The sequence below is a fragment of the Momordica charantia genome (genome assembly GCF_013281855.1).
Source record: "Momordica charantia cultivar OHB3-1 chromosome 4 unlocalized genomic scaffold, Mcharantia_2.0 BLBB01000004.1, whole genome shotgun sequence".
NCBI classification, from domain to species: Eukaryota; Viridiplantae; Streptophyta; class Magnoliopsida; order Cucurbitales; family Cucurbitaceae; genus Momordica; species Momordica charantia.
Window position 1 is genome coordinate 19,815,467 of NW_028275162.1, and position 20,461 is coordinate 19,835,927.

Here is a 20,461-nt window from a genome sequence, read left to right on the forward strand (position 1 = left end):
TGAATGCCCAAACCGACATGGCTCTCTCCCGAGATACCCAAACATGTTTAACCCTAACTTCTGTTGTAGACTAAACAATTTATAGGCACGAAAGGGTGAGTCTCATCCCTAAGTACTCACCATTCTACTTCAAAGAGAGAAATCTTACACAAATAGAGGCAAACACGCAACACAAGGACTTTCCCAAGCCTCACAAGTGAGAACAACAAAGTAATAATGTTGGCCAAACAAAATCAATACAATGAAAGAATAAAAACACCTCTATTAAATCAGCATAAATATATATGAGTTACTAAAACATAAATAATCAAGAGCTACAACGTACTAAAGCATAAATAAACAAGAGCTACAACGAGTTCATCCCCCTGAAGGTGGGGTTTAGTTCATAACAAAAGAAAAGAGAAGAGTGGGTAGAGAAGAAATGTGGCCAATTGAGTAAGGAAGCTTTAGCAGCAGTAAAGATTCCCCCAGTTTAGTGAGACGCGAGGTTCGGCTTCTTCTTCGTTGGCTTCCCCTCGAAATGGGTGAGGAATGTTCTCTAATTTCGATGCCCAAATGGATTTTCTGTTTTAGGGCTCTCTGTGGCGGCTGTGCAATGTTCTTCTATTTATATCGCGTCCTTAAAAATTAGGGCACCACCAGGAGGCTATACGAACATGGTAAAACTAGTGCAAATAAATTACTGCGCGGTCACACGCTCTAGAGCATCCTGAGCGGCTTTAGGCTCCAACATAAATGCATCTTCCTGCCATGCTCCAACAACACTTTCACGGCCTTGAAAGCACTTGGCTTGCCCTCAACAACTTCTCCAATTCCTATACAAAACATCCATAATTAAGCATAATTCATTGAAAATGAGAAAATTGAGAATTCTAATAGCTTAGGGACCTAACTAAGTGATTTCTTCTATTTGTCATGGTGTTTTGTTAAGGACTCTCACATTTATACAACGAAATTGCCCAAATTATACCACAAAACAGTCTCTTATGGAGAGTTATCACTATGCTCGCTTTGACATTGATTAAATATGTATTCGCTAATAATCTTTCGTACTTTTAATAATCAAATATAAAATTAGACATTTATAATTGTCTAGATATGTTATTATTTAAATTAAAATGTCACTTAAAAAGATTAATTTAAATTAAAATATATTTATTTAAATAATACAAACTATAAAATGCTAAAAGTAAAAAAACTCATTAAAGTGATCTATCGTAGCCTAATAACTCATCCAATTTTATAAAATAAAATAAAAATACATAAAAGAAAGATTAAACTCTTAGGTACACACTCTTTCATCTCACTCTCACACTTCACATTGTCCTCTTCTTCTTCACATAGGCTCTCCCTCTTTTAGAAATTAAGGATCACCAACGCCATCCTACAATATAATAATGCAATTCTCATAATCTTGATATTTTCTTCCCTATTAAAAATCTTTAACATAAATGAAAAATATTGACCACAGGAGGAAAACATATCTAAGAAAAGAAAAAGAAGGGAGTTATGCAGTTGCAAGAGATAACGAGTTACCAAACTTCTAAAATTTTCCTTTTAATTATAATTAAAAATAATTCATACCATTTAATTAACTTATAGAAATTAAGAAACAAAGATATTTACCAATTCAAACTCTTTATATCCTTTTATATTCTTTTTTTTAGATAAGTTATTTATATTTGAACTTTTAAAATTATTAAATAATAAAAATAATTTTTGAAAAATATTAAATTTGAGAGAAAATTAATGAGGGGAGAGAGAAAGTTCGTTGAGGAGAATGTGGATGGGTGAGTGAGGAAGGTGATGGTTGAGGTGAGAGAAAGTGAAGAAGTGTAAATTAGTTTGAGAGAAATAATGGAATTGGGCGAGAGATGAATTTGAAGGGCAAAATTGTCATAAAAATGATAAAAGTGTAAATAAAGTTTCTCAAACTACTAACTATTATATATAGCATAGGTACACAAGAAACATCATTTTATGGGGCGGTTGTAGAATCATAGTTTTGGTGAATTATAGTAGTAGTCGATCATTTTGACGATAGTGAAACTATTATTTATAGCAACAGTTAGACTTAGGGTGAAATTGTTGATTATCAAAAGAAACTGCAAGAGTGAGAGAGTAAAAAGTTAAAAAAAAAAAATCACAAATGTTTGGTAATAACATTTTGAAAATGAAAAAAAGCGTAAGTACCAAAAAAAATTTAGAGAAAAAAAAAGAATAAAAAAATATATAGTTAGAAATGAAAAAGAGTCTTTGAGAAAATGAAAGAGTTTATAGTTAGAAATGAAAAAGAGTCTTTGAGAAAATGAAAGAGTTACTAAAATCTTGAAATTCCAAAACTTTTGAAATTCAAAAATTAAATATAATTAGAGGATTATTCAATTAATTTAAGTCAAAATAAGACTTTTCATTTAAAAAAACTTCTCATATTATTAATTAAATTAATGTAATTATGATATTAATTTAAATTTATATGCTAATTTTTTATTTTCTATTTTTGTAGAATTTTTTTTGTCATTGTAATGCAGAGCATTACAGTAGAACATAATATACAATAATTAGGTTCTTTATGCGAGAATTTTATATCACTGAAAAAAGAATGTTCGTTGTAGGCACCAAATTCGGCGGGCAATTTAAGTTTGCATACTTTCCGAATTCAGCCGGTAAATTATTATGGTTAATAAATTTTACAAAAAAATAAAAAAAAATTTGCGTGAACCTGTGTACGTTACACGATTTACCTTTCCAACTTTGAGAGAAGACGCGCTCGTTGTAGGCACCAAATTCAACTGACAAATTTAAGTTTGTATATTTTCCGAATTCGACTAGCAAATTATTATGGTTAATAATTAAAAAAAAATTGGGTGAACTCATGAAATCGTGTACAACGTACACGAGTTCAGTAGATTTAGTCCACTCACCTTCCACACGTAAAACGTTAACATTGTACACGATTTTTGACTTTGACTCCACTACCCTACTTTTGTTAGTAGTTTTGAAATTCACCCTATTTCAGATTTTTATTATTTTATTTACATTTTTTTTAATTTTATTTTATAATTTACATTAAATTTGTAATTTCTTTTCTAATTTGTATTATTTGAAAAATTTGTCCACTTTAAAATTAAAAATTTTATAGAAAAATAAAATTGTCCAAAAAATATTTTGTTAGATAGTAGATGCTTTTAATCTATTTTCAATCTATAAATTTATAATTATTTTTTAAAATAAATTGAATTTTATACTTTCAAATTTTCACAACTTTGTCATTTCAAATTTTTTTTTATCAAGTGATTTCAATTTATAAAGACATCTAATTATTAATTTTAATATATTTTAATATTTTGTTTTTCTAAACATAAGTTACTTAACAATTAAAAAATTATAACTCTTTTTTGCTTTGATTTTTATTCATTCTTTTTTATTTTCTCACCTTTTTTTCCCTCTGCTCTTAAGATTAAAATTTTAGTTTTTTCTGTCTCGAAATAAAATCAAAATCTTGACTTAGTTTCTAACGTCGAATAAAATCAAAATCTTGAGTTCAGTTCTTTTCCTATTCCTATTGCTCGACCTCTCTATTAGCAATTCCTTTTGTATTAGATTTCTATTGGCATCAATACGAAAATGAAAATGAGGGTTGAATTGACATTTTCACCGTATTATAAGAAAAAAATTTATCATCCTCCTCTGCAAAACAATCTTTTCATTTATTCTTCTTATTATTTTTGGTTGCTTGCTTTGAATTAGTCTTACTTACAAAGCATTTGACACGAACTAAAAACTTTATAAAATTAAAAATTCCATAATCATTCTCTCATATTTATTTCGATAAAAATAAGATGACAGCGGGTCAAAGCATACCATTTGATTAATATTAATATTTTCCGTCAAAAGAATTTATTAATAATAAATATTTTTGGACTTTGGAATTTTAATTGTCCCATAAAAAATATTCCAAAGCCTTTGATTCCACATTGATTCACGTGATATATAATTATTATTTGGATAACGATGAAAATAAATGAGAATTTAAATATGTAGTACCTTTAAACTATAGTTTAATCATTTTTATGAGTTCAAACTCTACCTTATAATTAACATTTTAACATAATGAAATTGAAACGTTTTTAATTCGTCTATTTTAATTTCATATCATCTTTTTATCCGTTCACATGAAATAGAAGTTGCTTATTTAAGATTTTTATTAAAGTCAAGTGGATGAGATATCCATTTTTGATAGATATTTTTTTTAAAAAATTATAAAAAAAAATTGTAACGAATATTTAAATTAACAAATAAATATTTCGCTATGTTTAAATAAGTTAAAAATTATTAATATTAATATTGTGTTTATATTAGTGATAATTTATCGAATTGTTTGGTATAAATGTTGACTTACCTCTTATGTTGATGTTTAATTATGAAAATATGAAATGTGAAATGTCGAAATGTAGATATCTCAATAAAAGTTTAAAACCATAACATTTTCGTTTTTGTTTCTTTTTTAATAATTTAAACTTTTACTTTTAGAAAATTAAATCTATTTACTATCCATTTTTCATTCTTTTTTGTACCTTACCTTGTGAAATTTAATTCAATTATATTCATATAAATTAAAACGTCCTTTCCCCTTTGACCGAATCAAACCCTATTCATACATGAAATTAAATATACTTTGTTATATTTGAATGAAAAAGAGAGGAACTTTTTTTTTTTAAAAATCTCTTTGACCTTTTAACAATATTGATATTAAATCCACAAGAACAGACAAAAGCAAATTGCTTAAGCGAGAGTGATTTTTCAGTGATGTCATTTCTATAGATCGATGGTGATGCAAATTATACCCCTCCTCAAGTAGTAAATTGAAAATTTTAAGTTTTTAAAGAGACTTCCTTTAAATATTGTTGATGCAATAATTCACCGGTTGGTTGGTCACGTGTTAATCGGGACGAGTAGTGGGGATGCGATCTTTGAGACAGTGAGACCTGTATAAGGAACAAACACTCCGACTCCTAAATTAGCATGAGCACCATCTATAGCAAGTTGGTCTTGGAGCATAATAGTGTACCTGGAACGTGGGGTTCATATGTTTAGTCTTTGTTTAAAGAATTATGAGCTTCTTGATTGGAGGTATATGTCAATTACCACATAACATACCGAGACTAAAATGTTACTAGAGCCATATTATATAAATTAAAAATGTATTTTCTTCGAGATAATAATAGATACATTATTCATTGTGCTATTTCAAAATTAACTATCAATTCCAGAAAGAGATTCGATTCGGAACTATTATATGTCCAAGGTCCAATATTGAAAGAATTTCAGAGGTTTTTCTCGACTTTGTCCGTGTCAACAAACAATTCGAAATGCCTCGATTTTTTTAGAACAGGTCCGAGTCAAATAGTAATGATTCGAAGTACCTCTTTTTACACAATTTCGGAAACCAAAAGACTCAATCGTATGGATATGTAGGCTACTTGACCTCACTTGAGGCGATCCTTGGGGTACCTAGAGGTAGGCTACTTCGAGTTTCCGATATCCAAGTCAGTATATTATTCGAGCTCACTAGATCAGCATCAGACAGATTTCGTATTTGGGTCTATGGGTGAGTGGTGTATTTATAGCGGTCGACGGATAGATACACGTCCCATCAGAGTATTCCACTGCTCGGACAAGGTTCTCCCAAGGGACCTCCGATCCTTGTCATTAATCAGTTCATTCCCTGTAGTGGTAGGTGGTTCACCTGTTCGTCTAAGTTGTCAAGACCGACCTAACAGGTCGCCTTTTCCAGCTGTGCTTGAATCAGGTCAGTCGCATGCGGGTCAGCCCCCAACAGTTAACATAAATTATGTACGAAGATTTCATTAAACGGCCTAATTTAACATAATAAGAGTAAAACAACATCGAAAAGACAATGTTGTAGAATTTTAAGAACTAAACTATGGGTGTAGTTTGTAATTAACTATATTTTTTAATGATGCTCTTGTCTCGTCATGTAGAGATAAATACAAAAGAAAAGCTTGATTAAAAAACTATATTACAAATCTTTTGGAATCAGTGAAGAGTTTTCAGACAAAGATGAATCCAATGCAGGCCGAGGCCAATTGACTAAAACAAAACATTCATTAAGTAAAATAATAAAATAATAAAAACTGAATATTATACAATGAAATCAATTGAATTGAAGCTCTCTCACTCCACTATTTCCAATTATTTTTGACCAAGTCCCCAAACTTATTCCCCATCAGAAACTCCACCATTTTTTTAAAAGCTTTGAATCCAAGCTTAGAGTCGGTCTTCCTCAAGAACCCATCTCGAATTTTGCAAGGGGCAATCATAACTCTCTTTTGATTTTGCTTTTATAAATAATTTTTTAATGTTAGTAAATCACATCATTTTTAATACGATGCTAATATGGTAGATAGCGAGTAGAAGAAGTATCCATATTCGTCATGTTTTCTTGTTTTTTTCTTCTAAAATCTATGTTTAACCGTTGCTTTATTAATTTTTTTTTTAAAACTTGTTAACTATTTCTGATTTCTTATTCCAGTGAAGTTTTAGTAAAAAAAAAAGTAGTAATAAAGTGTCATTTTTAGATTTTTAAAATATTATTATTCATTTTGTAATTATAAAAAGATAATTTTACTTATTTTTTAAAAATAATAAAAATGAAAGACAAAAAGAAAAGGAAAAAAAAACGGAAATGTGATGTTTTTAAAATTTCTGATAAATAAAAAATAAATAAATCTAATGAGATATTTGTCTGGACCTACAATATTTGGTGCTCGAAAACACATAGAAATTAATTACTAAAGTAGGTGTCTATCAACGGGGTTCCATTTTTTTTTTTAAAAATGACGAGCTGTCAATTTTTCAACGGTGTTCAACGTCGGCACCTAAGTATTTTTTATGGTCTCACGTAGTCAACTCTCTCTCTTCCCCCTCTTTTGAAACTCAACCGTATGTTTTAATCCTCCAAGCTCAAAGAACAAGTCTTCTTAAAAAACCTTCTATATAAACTCTCTGCCTCCCTCTCTCAGAGCCACTCAATTCCCTCTTGCATTTTTCTCTCTTTCCCTCCAAAAGAAGCTAACAATGGAGATCATTGCAACCCCATCTTCAGAAAGCATAAGGAGGACATGGAGAAGGAGAAAATACCAGAGGTTAGGTAGTAGTAATGGCCCTACAAGATCAAGGAGTTTCAGGTTGGGGCGGCTATGGCGGATGAGAAGAGGCGCTCCAAGGCTGCGGTTTAAAATGGCATCGCCGTTGAAGCTTCTGGCGAGGTTCCACGATGCGTACGTCGAGATGATGATGAGGGTGGCGAACGGTGTCGGGAATATGTACGCGATCGGAGCGTTTGGTGGTGGTGGGAAGAGGAGGATGATCCCAAAACCAGGAAATCAAGTGTCCTTGGTTTCTTGTGGGGGAGAACAAGTTGATGCTAAATTGGTTTTGGAAATCTATAACAAACTTGCTGCCTCCAAGAACTTAGCTGCTGCTTTTTGAAGCAAAAAAAGTACTACAAAAGTTCTCTCCTAATGAATTGATGGGAAATGAAATGAAAGAAGAGAGTGGATGAATTCAAACTCATGTTGTATAGTTTTGAAGGGAATAAGGTTATTTATTTTACTTTGTTTTGGTTTTGGTTTCATTGTCTTTCTAACAATCCCTACAAGAGGGGAAAGGGATTTGTTAGAAACTCTTGTACTAAGAGATTGGCAAAGATGATGGTTTATGTTTTGACAAGTACTATACATGATATATAAATCTACTTTTGGGAATGAAATTTAAGTCTAAGTTGAACAAATCTTGCCTTAACTTCTATTCAAGAATAGGTAATTTACTTTTAACTTTAAACTTTCAATTTCATCCAACTTAATCCTTTTCCAACTGAATCCTAAACTTTAAAGGTGTGATATAATTAGTATTCTCAATTACCACGGGTGGGTGGTGGCATAGTGAGCTTGTGGCCGAATGAAGATACCAGCCCTCCCCGATTTGAGCCTCATGGGGTGCGTAGTCGAGGCTTTCCCCTCTTTCGAAGACGAGTCCTGCAACCTCGATTATAGTGTTGTGTGCCCGTCGACAACCCTCAATTATAGGGATCCAACTGACGAAACTACAATAGCATCGATTCCAAATTATAAAAGAAAACTAATATTCTCATTACTTAGGAATTGTCAGATAACTAGTTCAGGTTGTTTTAGTTTTCTGTTTTAAAAAATTTATGACAATTTTATTAGTAAGTTTTTCATTCCTCTTGAAAATATATTTGAATTTTAGTCAAATTTCAAAAATAAAAACTACTTTTTGAAACCTACTTTTTTCCTTCCGAATTTAAAAAAGAAAACAATGTTTCTAACTTTAATTTTTACAAACAGAAAACAGAAGGGTTATCAAAGGAAGCTTTTATAAGTTTATGTTTCTTTCACGAAGATTCGGCTTGGCAATTCAGTTCTGATGTGAATTCATTCTTCTGGTTATGTTAGGGTGCTTTTTAGTTCAATTTCAATGTTTTTTTGTTGAGTTTTATTTGTTAGTTCGTATGTGATTTTTATAATATAGTTGTGAAGAGGTATTAGTTACATTGCACCAATATAATTATGCTCACGTTTAAGAATAGAAATACAAGTTTAAGGTTAAAATCGACATATTGAACAACTATAAGAGTCAAAAAAGTCATTTTCACCCCTAAACAGAGTAGGCCTGTGCTCCAGAGGATATAAACTTTTGAAGAAAGAAGCTTTATTTTATGTGTAAAGAGATGCCAACTAATTTAATTATTATAAGCCTCTCCTAAAGGAAGAAAAAAACAACTTATTTCATTTGTTGTTGAAAGGACCATATTCTGCTTTTTAAAGAAAAAGAACCCATCAAAAAAGAAGTAAATAATTAATTTTAATGCTTTCTTTTTAAGAAAAAAAAATCTTTTAAAAGATGATCGTTGGTATCAAGATTTGATATCTTAGCTTGTTGACTATGATGGCATATGCATCTCGAAGGAGAGAGTAATATTGTTCCACTCATCACTTGAGGTTCTTCCTATCAATCTCGATTTGACTTTATACTCTGATATCATTTTGCTATGCTCTAATAATAACCTATCATTTTTCTATTCTTTAAGTTTATGCTATGACGGTTTTTCCTTAGATTTTCAATACTAAGGACTGGTTTATATGTCTTAATAGTCAATCTAAATTCACGAATATATAGTAATATCATGAGTACTGAACATCTACCTATAGCAATAAAGATGAGAAAAAAAAGGCTCTCCACATTACAACATAAGAAACTTATTATTACTAAATATTTATTGTTTATAGAGTACTATTAAACTATTATTTAGTCTTATGTACACTTCAGAAATTTTAACTTTATATTATCTCTCCCTCTATATATAATTAGCTAGTAACTTTCTATCCGATTCTCATTCACGTCTCTGGAGAGTGCATCAGCAGCGTGGTTTTGTAAGTACCTAAATAGAAACCAATCATGTTATATTATTGCATGACAATTAAAACATAAAAGAAGTAAAAACATTTTGGACAGTCCTACATTATTTCCAAGTTGTTTCAATGGCAATATATACTTACTTATTGAGCATTTCCAATTGGAACCTTCTCTGCATTGTCACAGATAAAGTTGTTTGGACTGCTTCCATCTTCGAGTACTGTGCTCCTTAGCCATTCGCAATATTTATCAACGTCGCTTAAACTTAAGTCGCTGCCAAGATTGTATGGATCATCTTCTAGTACATTTAAGATCATATCAGCATACTCTGTTAATGGTTGGCTTCCTTCATTTCCAAAAGTAGTGGGAAGCTCTGGTTCCCAATCAATAAAATCTGGAGCAACATTGTTCGAGTCGGGTACAGTGATCTCCCTAAATGGCGATGGAATCTCTTTTGATATACCACTACATTCCATTGCTTTTTGGTTTTCAATTTCAGAAGCACTCAAATATAGTTGATGATCAACTACATCAAGAAGATTATCTGGGAGTTGGATTTCATCAAATATGCGAGAACAAGCTACCTCCGATGCCATTGTAGAGACATTTGGAAAGTTCAACTCAGATATTTGAACCTCCTCTCCTACTAAAGCAAACTTCTCACTAACGTCAGAGCATAAAACATTCCCAGCTTCCTTCTCAAATGTTTGGATGTTATAAGGGTATAATCCAACTTCCTTATTGTTGTTAAATGGAATTGAATTGTAGTTTAAGTAGCTGTCAACTTGCTGGAAATTGTGGTTAAGCATTCCGAGACCACAATTTGCAAAGTTGCTAACAGGCAATCCAGGAATAGGTTGAGTTTTAGGGACAATAGGTCGGAGTTTATCCCCACCTAAAAAACAGGTCGATCTAGCTGATCCATCTCTAATTCTTCTCATCTTGTGATGCTGCTTTTGAAGTAGAGGAGAAAGTTGAGTTCTAGCGGAGGAATTGGATTTGGATGTCTCCCCCTTGAAAGCTAATTTATTTTCTCTCCTCCTTTTAATGCACTCTACTTGAGCTTTGTGTTTCTTATATATGATATAATACATTGTTAGAAGAAATTTTATACTATCAAGAAATACATATATAATTATAATATAGGTTAAGAAAAAAAAAAAAAACAGTACGCAAACCTGATAGAAGAATACCTGCAAGTGGTTTGCGACTTGGCGGAGGGTCAAACATGGTTCATTCATCATCTTGAGTATAAGCTTGGGGCGAGCTTCCAAATTGAAGGGGAACATCATAAAGAGTAATTAGAAATGCATCATTGAATTTTAAATGCAAACTGAATCAATGAGAAATTTGGTAGGCAATAAGCAATAATAATGACTTGTGAGAAAGTGAAATTACATCTATCACCTAGCTTGTTGAGGGCGTAGGTGAACTTGCGATGTCGTTCTGCATTCCAAAGAAGACATGATCTACCGTCACTGGGAATATAATATTCGTTTCTTCTTTCATGATCCTTGTCAATTCTTTGACTTCCAAACTTAATTCTCTTCTCCTTGATCGTTCCTTCTATGTCGTGACTTGATCTTCTTCCTCCAAAGTTTGACCCAACTAGGCCATCCTGATATTCAGTTTGCTTCGTTCTCTCTTTTCCCTTATAGTTCGTAGGTTGGTAATTAATGTAGCTATTATTATTAGCGTCAGACCCAGACAAATCTATGGTGTCTGCAATTTTGATACCTCCAGATTTGGATTTTTCTATAAAATTTACTTTCTGGGCTAGTTTGGTTACATTTATGTTACGGTGATATATGTGTTGCCATACGTATTTGAGATCATCCTTGGAAATCGGGTTTTGAAGGAAATAGGATTTTCCTCCTGCCGATGGTTTGGTAGCCACGTCCAAATTCATCCCCGACAACATAACTGCTATGCAAATAAGTAGCTTGAGAATAAAGAAAACATAAAATTGTATGAGATAACCATGCAAAATCAAACTTACAAATGACAGCAATATTCTTCTTAAGGAGCGCGTGCAAAAACGAAAATTTGTCCATATCGGGCATGCTCGCGTTGGCCATGACAAGGTCGAATCGGTCACCTTTTTCCTCAATCATTGATAGAGCTACAGATGCTTGTTGAGTGGTGGTTACTGATAAGAAATTCAAGTTAGAAAATTTTTATCTATCATATAATTGAGTTTGTTTTTCTCCCTATGAAATTGACCAAAGTTTTTTGGTAGAGAAAAAAAGTGCATAGATGGATAAACGAATCCTAAATAAGCATGATATGCACATCAAATTCATGAAAAGACAGAAAAAAAAAATATTTATGTAATTAGACTCATAAATGAAAGTTCAAATTAAAACAATTATACTTAAGGAAAAGGATAAATTGCATTTCAAGCCACACAAAGTTGTTAAACTTAAACTAGGACATCATTCATCTTTGTACTTTTATGCTCTAAATTTACGGATGACAAAAAAAAAAAAAATCCACGGATCCGATTCCCGCGAGTACCCGACTTGGCCGGGTGGGGGAATCCCCAGTTTGATCTCCGAGATCAAACCGGAGACTCTAAACGGGATCCCTTGTTTAATATTTTATTAATATTTATATTTTTTTAATAATACTTTAAAAAAAGCTAACGTCCAGTCGATTTAGCCTTTTTTTTCTTTAATTTTAATTTCCATAAAAATAAATAATATATATAAAAAAGGTAAGAAATATATTTATCAGAGAATCCCGTCCCGTCTCCGTCCCAAAATTTCGAAGACAGGGACAGAGATGGAAAAAAAATCCCTAACGAAGGGAGGATGGGAATACGTTGTCATCCCCCTTCTAAAAATTCAATGCTGGTTTTCAAAGAAAGAAACTAATTGAGCAATGTTAAGAGAGCTCATTAGGAGGTGTATTTTTGTATAATCTTTTCTCTTATAACTAAATTCAGTTAGTGTAATCTTTGTTTGTTAGTGTTAGTTATTTAGTCCTACTATCGTGCCTCTTTTGTATTTAGTAGTACTACTATATAGATAGTTTCTCTAATTTTTCACTCCTGTAGAGAAACTATTATGGTATGAGAGCCATCTTAGGTCAAACGACCACTATTTTTTTTTCTCTCTCTTCTCAATATGACTACTCGTGAAGAAACTTCTTCAGATTCGATTTCTTCATCGACATCGTTCAAACTCTTTCATCCAGGGAATAAAATCGCCACAGTAAAACTTGATGAGGAGAATTTTCTTCTCTGGAAACTTCAAATTCTTACCACTCTCAGAGGCTATGGCTTGGAGGATTATGTCAATCCGGATGCAACTGTTCCATCACAACTCCTCCCTTCTTCGGGTGATACACTGGCAACTCCGATTCTCAATACTGAGTACTCTCACTGGATTCGTCAAGATAGTTTGATTACGGCGTGGCTCTTGGGTTCTATGTCCAATTCTCTCCTCTCAGAAATGTTAGACTGCAAGACTGCTAGGGAGGTATGGCAAGTTTTGAATGCTCGGTTTTCTTCACGAAATATGGCACGATTAATGGATTTGAAATCCAAACTCGAAACAAGGAAGAAATGAGGTCTGAAACTTGAAGAGTATTTTCAAAAGATTAAAAATCTGGTTGATGCCTTGGCTGCGGCTGGACGCAAAATTTCGCATGAGGATCATGTATTACATATTTTGCAAGGCTTAGGTTCTGAGTATGATTCTGTAGTCTCTGTAATTACTGATAAATATATCTCTCCCTCCTTACAGAAAGTTTATTCACTTTTGCTGGCTCAAGAAAATAGAATTGAACGTCACTCTACCATCAATCCCGATGGTTCTCTGCCTTCAGCAAACCTTACCATTCACAATCCAGTCAAACAGTCATCAAACAATGATCCAAATCGAAGAGGGAAAAATTCGGGACAGAAGTTCAATAATCGACGATTCTGGAACAACAATGGTAGGGCCCAATGTCAAATTTGTGGACGCTTTGGCCACACTACTGCACGTTGCTACTTCAGATTTGAGCGAAATTTTCAAGGTTCGAATGCTCACTCACCTCATCAGAATACCAATCAATTTTCTCAAATATCAGGGCAAAGTTCTTCTCAACCTCCTTTCAATGCCTTTACTCTACAACATGAATTGAACAAGGAAAGTCAGTGGTTCCAATATTCTGGTGCGTCGAACCATGTTACGAATGATTTTGGCAATTTAACAATTGGATCTGAGTATCTTGGAGATAAAAAAGTTTTGGTTGGCAATGGTGCAGGTTTGGATGTTCTTAATGTTGGATCTTCCTTTCTTATACCGTCAAATTCTTCCTCTTCCACTCATATTTTTCATTTACATAATTTGCTTCATGTCCCTACTATCACTAAAAATCTTATTAGTGTGAGTCAATTTGTCAACGATAATAACGTCTATTTTGAATTTCACTCTTCTCATTGTTTTGTGAAGGATCTCAATGGCCAAATTCTTCTCTAAGGCAAGCTTAAGGATGGTCTATATAGTTTCAATTTGGAAAAGGCTCATTCTCCGACTTCCAATGTGACTAACTACTCTTCCACAGCCATGCCCTCACAAATATTTCACACCATCTCAAATTTTGGAACTCATGCTTGTAATTCTTTTTCTCCTCTTTATTCTCCTTCTTGTTCTGTTCTTGATTTATGGCATAATAGATTGGGTCATTCGGCCATTCCTACTGTGAAGCATGTTCTTTCTTCTTGTAATATTTCTTATTCCAATAATAAGTTTCACTCTATATGCCATGCTTGTGCTGTTGGCAAAAGCCACAATTTGCCTTTTGTTGATTCTACTACTATTTATACTGCCCCTCTTCAATTGATTGTTGCCGATGTATGGGGTCCCTCATTCAAACTCTCTCGAAATGGTTTTCGATGTTATATTAGTTTTGTTGATGTTTACTCTAGGTATACTTGGATTTACTTCCTTACTGCCAAATCTGAGGCTTTTCAAGCTTTTCTAATTTTTAAAACTCATGTTGAAAAGCTCTTTGGTCAATCTATACTTCGTCTACAAACCAATGGTGGGGGCGAATTTCGTTCTTTTGCTCCATATCTTAAAACTAATGGAATTGAATATCGATTGACATGCCCCTATACCTCTCAGTAAAATGGTATAGTGGAACGTAAACATCGACACATTGTAGATATGGGTCTTACACTCCTATCGCATGCTTCATTGTCTTTGGAATTTTGGGATGATCCTTTTCCACCGCCACATATATCATTAACAGACTTCCTACTTTAATACATCATCGTATGTCTCCCTTGGAGAATTTGTTTGGCCACACTCCTAACTTTTCCTTTCTAAAGATATTTGGTTGTCTTTGTTATCCATCATTGAGATCTTATAATCGTCACAAAATTGAGCCAAGGTCTACTCCCTGTCTATTCCTTGGTTATAGTTTTGTACATAAAGGGTACAAATGTCTATCTTCTACAGGACGCTTGTACATTTCTCGTCATGTTCTTTTTGATGAAACCAAATTTCCCACATCCCAATTTTTGTCTTTCTCCTCCACTCTTATGCCTTTGTCCTCTTCCATTACAAATAATTTTCCTTTGGTCTCACAAATTCCATTAATCAAAAATTGTGATCCTTTGTCAGACCACTCATCACTTTCATCTCCGCCTTTAATAAATGAACCTTCACCATTGGGAGTTGCTCCTTTGTCCTCTTCTAATGTTTCATTAGCTCCTTCTTCAAGTCATCAAACTTCACATGTTTCACGTGATATTGCCCAATCTTCACCTGAAATTTCACCTTGTTTGGATCCTATATTACAAACATCTCTTCCTGCATCTATCTATTCTCCATCTGCACAAGATTCTTTGCCATCTCCCATTATTTCTCCTCCACCAGCTGCTTCGACATCAGCTTCTCCAACAAATGGTGGTAACCAGCATCCCATGGTTACTCGGAGTAAGAATGGGATTTTCAAACCTAAAGTCTTCTTAACTGAATACAGTGAAGTGGAGCCACCAAATGTCAAGGAACCTTGCGTTGTCCTCAGTGGGTTCAAGCTATGCAAGCGGAGTATAATGCCTATGCAAGCGGAGTATAATGCCTTGCTTACAAATAACACATGGTCTTTAGTTTCTCCTCCTCTTGATAAAAATATCATAGGTTGTAAGTGTGTGTTTAAGATTAAACGTCATTCTGATGGCACCGTTGCTCGTTATAAAGCTCGACTTGTTGCTCAGGGATTTCATCAAGAAGTTGATCTTGATTACACTGAGACGTTTAGTCCAGTGGTTAAGCCGACTACAATTTGCGTGCTATTGACTCTTGCTTTATCTCATGGTTGGCCTCTACGACAATTTGATATTAATAATGCATTTTTGCATGGTGTTCTGAATGAAGAAGTGTATATGGTTCAACCTCCCGGTATGGTACTTCCCTCTCAAGAAGGACTGGTTTGTCGTTTAACAAAGGCGATGTATTGCCTGAAGCAAGCACCTCGAGCTTGGTTTGACAGATTGAGTACGTTTCTTCACTCTCTTGGCTTTGTTAACTCTAAAGCTGACTCTTCTTTGCTTGTCTATCATCAGAATGGAACTCGATGTTATATTTTAGTCTATGTCGATGACATTGTTATAACCGGCAACTCATGTGCTGTTATTGAGAATCTCATTTGTTTGTTACATAAAAGCTTTTCTCACAAGGATCTTGGAAGCCTGAGCTATTTTTTGGGGGTTGAAGTATCCTATCCATCAAATGGTGGGATTTTTCTTTCTCAACAGAAATATATCTCTGACTTGCTATACAAAACAAAAATGAGTCAAGCTAATGCTATTTCCTCACCTATGGTGAGTGGGAGTGTCTTGTCTCCTTTTCAAGGAGAGAAGTTTTCTGATGTTCGGCTGTATCTTAGTACTGTGGGTGCTTTACAATATGCTACTCTTACACGGCCTGAAATTTCTTATAGTGTGAACAAAGTATGTCAGTTTATGCATTCTCCTACAATTGTACATTGGCAAGCTGTCAAGAGAATCCTTCGGTACTTAGGTGGTACTCTTGATCATGGATTGGTTTTTCGAAAGTCTAGAGATTTGTTGCTTCAGGGATTTGCAGATGCAGATTGGGCGTCTAATCTGGATGATAGAAAGTCTACATCAGGATTTTGTGTGTATTTCGGTGGCAATCTAATTCAATGGGCATCCAAGAAACAAAGTATTATTTCTCGCTCCAGTACTGAAGCAGAATACAGAAGTTGCAACAGCCCCCAATAATTTGGTGTGACAATCTTAGTACGGTTCATCTAAGTGCTAATCCCATTCTTCATTCACGAACTAAACATGTGGAAATTGACATTTACTTTGTTCGAGATCTTGTTTTGCAGAAAAGTTACAAGTATGTCATTTACCATCTCATGCACAGATTGCAGATGTATTTACCAAGCCACTTTCTGCATCTCAATTTCATCCTATTCGATCCAACCTCAATGTTTGCTCTACATCATCCATTGGCTTGAGGGGGGTGTTAAGAGAGCTCATTAGGAGTTGTATTTTTGTATAATCTTTTCTGTTATAACTAAATTCAGTTAGTGTAATCTTTGTTTGTTAGTGTTAGTTATTTAGTCCTACTATCGTGCCTTTTTGTATTTAGTAGTACTACTATATAGATACTGTAATTTTATCAAAAGTCAGTGAAGAAATATTAATTGATTATTCGTATGTTTCTCTAATTTTTCACTTCTGTAGAGAAACTATTAAGCAAAATAGAACATACTCTTGACATTAACTCTATCGTTAAAGGAAAATATCCCAATATGAAAATATAGTATAAATTAAAAGCATAGCTGAAGTCCGATTAACGATGCAGCTAAGATAAAGTATTATGATGAAAGAGAGAAACTAAGAGATAAGAAGGATTAAAAAATTAAGTTAAAGTTCTTCCCATTTGTCAACAATGATCCATAACAATTTTCTAGAAATGAGGTATATGTGAAGTATGAAAGTTCCTTTAAACATTGCCATTCAAATTCGTCCATTTGTCTTCCTATATATTTTAAATTTAGTCCCTATTATTTAAACAATTTGTATTTCGTCTTTTATATTTTACTTCCTTTCATTTTTGTTTAAATTGGATACGAACAAACTCAAAATTTCTACCAATTTAATAGGAGAAATAAAAAACTTTTCGTTTATATAATGATATATATACTCCACGGGAATGAGATGGACAAGTTTTGTGGACTTCAAAGGCAACCTCTCCATCGACTTCCACATAAGTGAGCATACACAATTGGAGATATTTCGCGAGATGCTCAATAACAACTCCAGAGATGTTGATCTCCCCTTTAGCCTCTGGTGTCCCACCCACAACAATTTTCTTTATTTCTTTTAAGCATTGGAATTCTCGCTTCTTTAATTTTTAAAACAAAAAACTTTTGTTTTGATTCGGTTTATGTATAGAAAACTGAACCGAACCAAAGTTACATATAGAACCAAGCACTCTTTTCTACATCTCTAACACCGTCATCATTCCATCCCTCGTTCCTTTCGATGTTCCGTAAAGATTCAAACTTGACTTAGTGACATCCTAATTCTCCCTCCAAAGCCTAGCTCTAACGCCAAAATGAGAAGAACCAAAACGTCGGTTCGATTCTTTATTTGAAAAAATTGAGTACCTCGATTCAGTCTTTGTATGGTTTAAAATGGAAAAAGGGACTGAACCAATAAAATATATTACGGTCCTATAGAAAAACGAGATTGATTGGAAAAGAATTAAGAAATCAAGTTAAAAATTTTCATTTCTCAACAATGATCCACTGTAATTTTCTTAAAACCCTCCCATAAAAATATGTCACTAAAATTTACTAAATTACTTTCTAAATTAGACATGCACAGGTTTAGTCCCTAATATAAAGAAGCATTAATAATTGAAATACAGTGAAGTATAGTACCCTTGTAGAACTGTTGCTCAAGCAAAGAAGCCATCTGCATAAGAGAGAGGGGATCATGATCCACCACCAAAATATTGAGATTTTTGTCAAGTCTAGGGAGATAATCAGTCACCCAATAACCCATTTCTTCCGCTTTCCACAAAGATAGTCTAAAAAGGGGAGACGAGGTTAGACTTCTAAGATATGAGAGAGAGCAAATTTGGGAGAGACGACCAAAATAGAAGAAATAGAGGTTAACATGCACCGACATAGAGCAAGAAAACAGAGAGTGAGAGTGAGAAAGCACTAACGGTGACTGAAACGCGGCATCATTAGAGGTAAGCAAGAGAGAAGATGGCTGTTGTTCAATGGAAGAGAGATTGAGCTCAAAGAATCTTACTTCAAAACTCAAAATTCCATGATATAAGCCATTTTTTTCACTCAAATTGGGAACTTCCCTTGGAGATAACTGACAAAATAAAAGAAATCATAAATGGAAAGCGTTAAATAGAGGTTAGAAGGATCATTGTAGACAAAATGAGGTGAAGGAGCAATAAATTGCATAGTAAGAGCACAAATTTTGAAGGGGACATTGAACAAACACGTAGAGGGCAAAGAGGAAATGAGGTGTGTTTATAATTTCCGTGGTTGGGCTACTACTTTGTGAGTATATGAACCTCACCAAAGTGACAGTCAGCCACTACCATTGATCTATAAAATTCAACGTCCATCATCTGATTGCCATAACTATGAAAAGACAGAGGAGAGAAATTATTCAACATGGCCGTGCCTCTGGAGTAATTTCTCCCTCCTTTTGAGTCCTTGGTTTCTTCTCTCTTCTATTTCAAACTAAATCCTTACCAGAGTTTTCATTGTCGATTCCTCACTCTCCTATTGAATCAATTAAGAATCTATTAAATAAAATTTAAAGATATAAAAATCCTATTAACATAAATTTGAAAGGTGAGGGATAAAACTATCCACATTTTTTAGGTTGCCAAAAATTTGAGCATACCTTTGGCAAAGTAAAAAGCAACTGGTAAAGGGAAAGTTTAAAAATAATGTAATTAAAAAAAAAATTATGGTAGATTTGAAAGTAAACAGTTTTAAAATTTAGTTTAAATTAAAAAAAAATCTCAACAGTACTTTTTGAAACTAATGTTAAAAGTCAGATAGTTTTTGCCACGTAGAAGATCTGATCATCATGCAAATCCTATCTATCTTAAGCCATTTAGTGTTGTCTGTAATTTAGAAAATCGAGGACTTTTTAAAATATTTACTTTTTTAAAAAATAAATTTAAAAATTTATTTTAATGTTTAACTATTTTGTTATGTTAAATTGATCTATTTTGTTCTCTTCACCTCCTATGGTCGTTTGCCAACCATTATTTCTAATTTGTTCATTGCCATGTCATATTTACTTTTTTTCCTATTTTTTTCTCATTCGACGTCCAACGGTTGCCATCCTGCACCCTCATTTTGTTGGAAGATTTGTTCAATTTTATTTCAATTCGAGAATTGAGAGAAGGAAGGAGAAGGGAAAGGGAGGTGAAAGCAAAATGAAGAGGAGCATGGAAAAAGGAACGACAGACACAAATAATTAAAATACAATAATGTATGATCCGCAGGCATGGTTGTTAGGTACCATCATAATGGTATGAAATGTCTAATGTCCACGATTTAGAAAATTAAAATCACATAAAATTTCCACTATTTATTTGAATCGTATCCGATTCTCACGATTTATTTTTTTTATCAGATTCAAAACTATTAGAAAATAAAATTTAATAACTTATTAGATACGATATAAAAAATTTAGAGATTTATGATATGTTTTTTAAAGTTTAAAGATCTAGACGACCTATCAAACTTAAATCTAAAAATCGATTTGATGTAACTCCTTTTATGTTGCCTTTTCTTTTTTGGAAAAAATATCTTTAGGAAAGTAAAACTACCGGAAATGGTAGGGAAAGTTTAAAATAATGTAACTAAAATAAAAGAACTTCTAAATTTTGGGCAGTTCTAAAGATAAATATTAAAAAAATGGTAGTTTAAATAAAAAAAAAATCTTAACAGTATCAAACTAACTACAAATTCAATCTAA

General features: G+C 33.1%; 2 protein-coding genes across 2 annotated transcripts; one reads left to right on the forward strand and one right to left on the reverse strand.

Annotated features, from left to right (window-relative positions):
* The first annotated feature begins 7,057 nt into the window (after positions 1 to 7,057).
* On the forward strand, positions 7,058 to 7,755 carry LOC111020054 (uncharacterized). The gene has a single exon (XM_022296614.2). The coding sequence runs from the start codon at positions 7,102 to 7,104 to the stop codon at positions 7,513 to 7,515; it is 414 nt and encodes a 137-aa protein (XP_022152306.1). The 5' UTR covers positions 7,058 to 7,101; the 3' UTR covers positions 7,516 to 7,755.
* Positions 7,756 to 9,286: 1,531 nt separating this feature from the next.
* Positions 9,287 to 18,826, reverse strand: LOC111020038 (uncharacterized). The gene is made up of 7 exons (XM_088123179.1): positions 18,669 to 18,826; positions 18,379 to 18,527; positions 11,459 to 11,608; positions 10,858 to 11,382; positions 10,653 to 10,726; positions 9,603 to 10,532; positions 9,287 to 9,484 (listed from the first exon to the last, which is right to left on the reverse strand). Exons 2-6 carry the CDS (start codon positions 18,500 to 18,502, stop codon positions 9,603 to 9,605), a joined length of 1,803 nt encoding a protein of 600 aa, XP_087979305.1. The 5' UTR covers positions 18,503 to 18,527; positions 18,669 to 18,826; the 3' UTR covers positions 9,287 to 9,484.
* Between the last annotated feature and the right edge of the window lie 1,635 nt (positions 18,827 to 20,461).

What these genes read in the sequence shown, in the direction of transcription:
- LOC111020054 (XM_022296614.2), top strand. Translation starts at nt 7,102, where the DNA reads ATGGAGATCATTGCAACCCCATCTTCAGAAAGCATAAGGAGGACATGG.
- LOC111020038 (XM_088123179.1), bottom strand. Translation starts at nt 18,502, where the DNA reads ATGGGTTATTGGGTGACTGATTATCTCCCTAGACTTGACAAAAATCTC. An exon ending in TGAGCAACAGTTCTACAAGG is followed by an intron (nt 11,609 to 18,378) that starts GTACTATACTTC and finishes ATTTCTTATCAG; the next exon opens with TAACCACCACTCAACAAGCA. An exon ending in AAGTCGCAAACCACTTGCAG is followed by an intron (nt 10,533 to 10,652) that starts GTATTCTTCTAT and finishes ATCATATATAAG; the next exon opens with AAACACAAAGCTCAAGTAGA.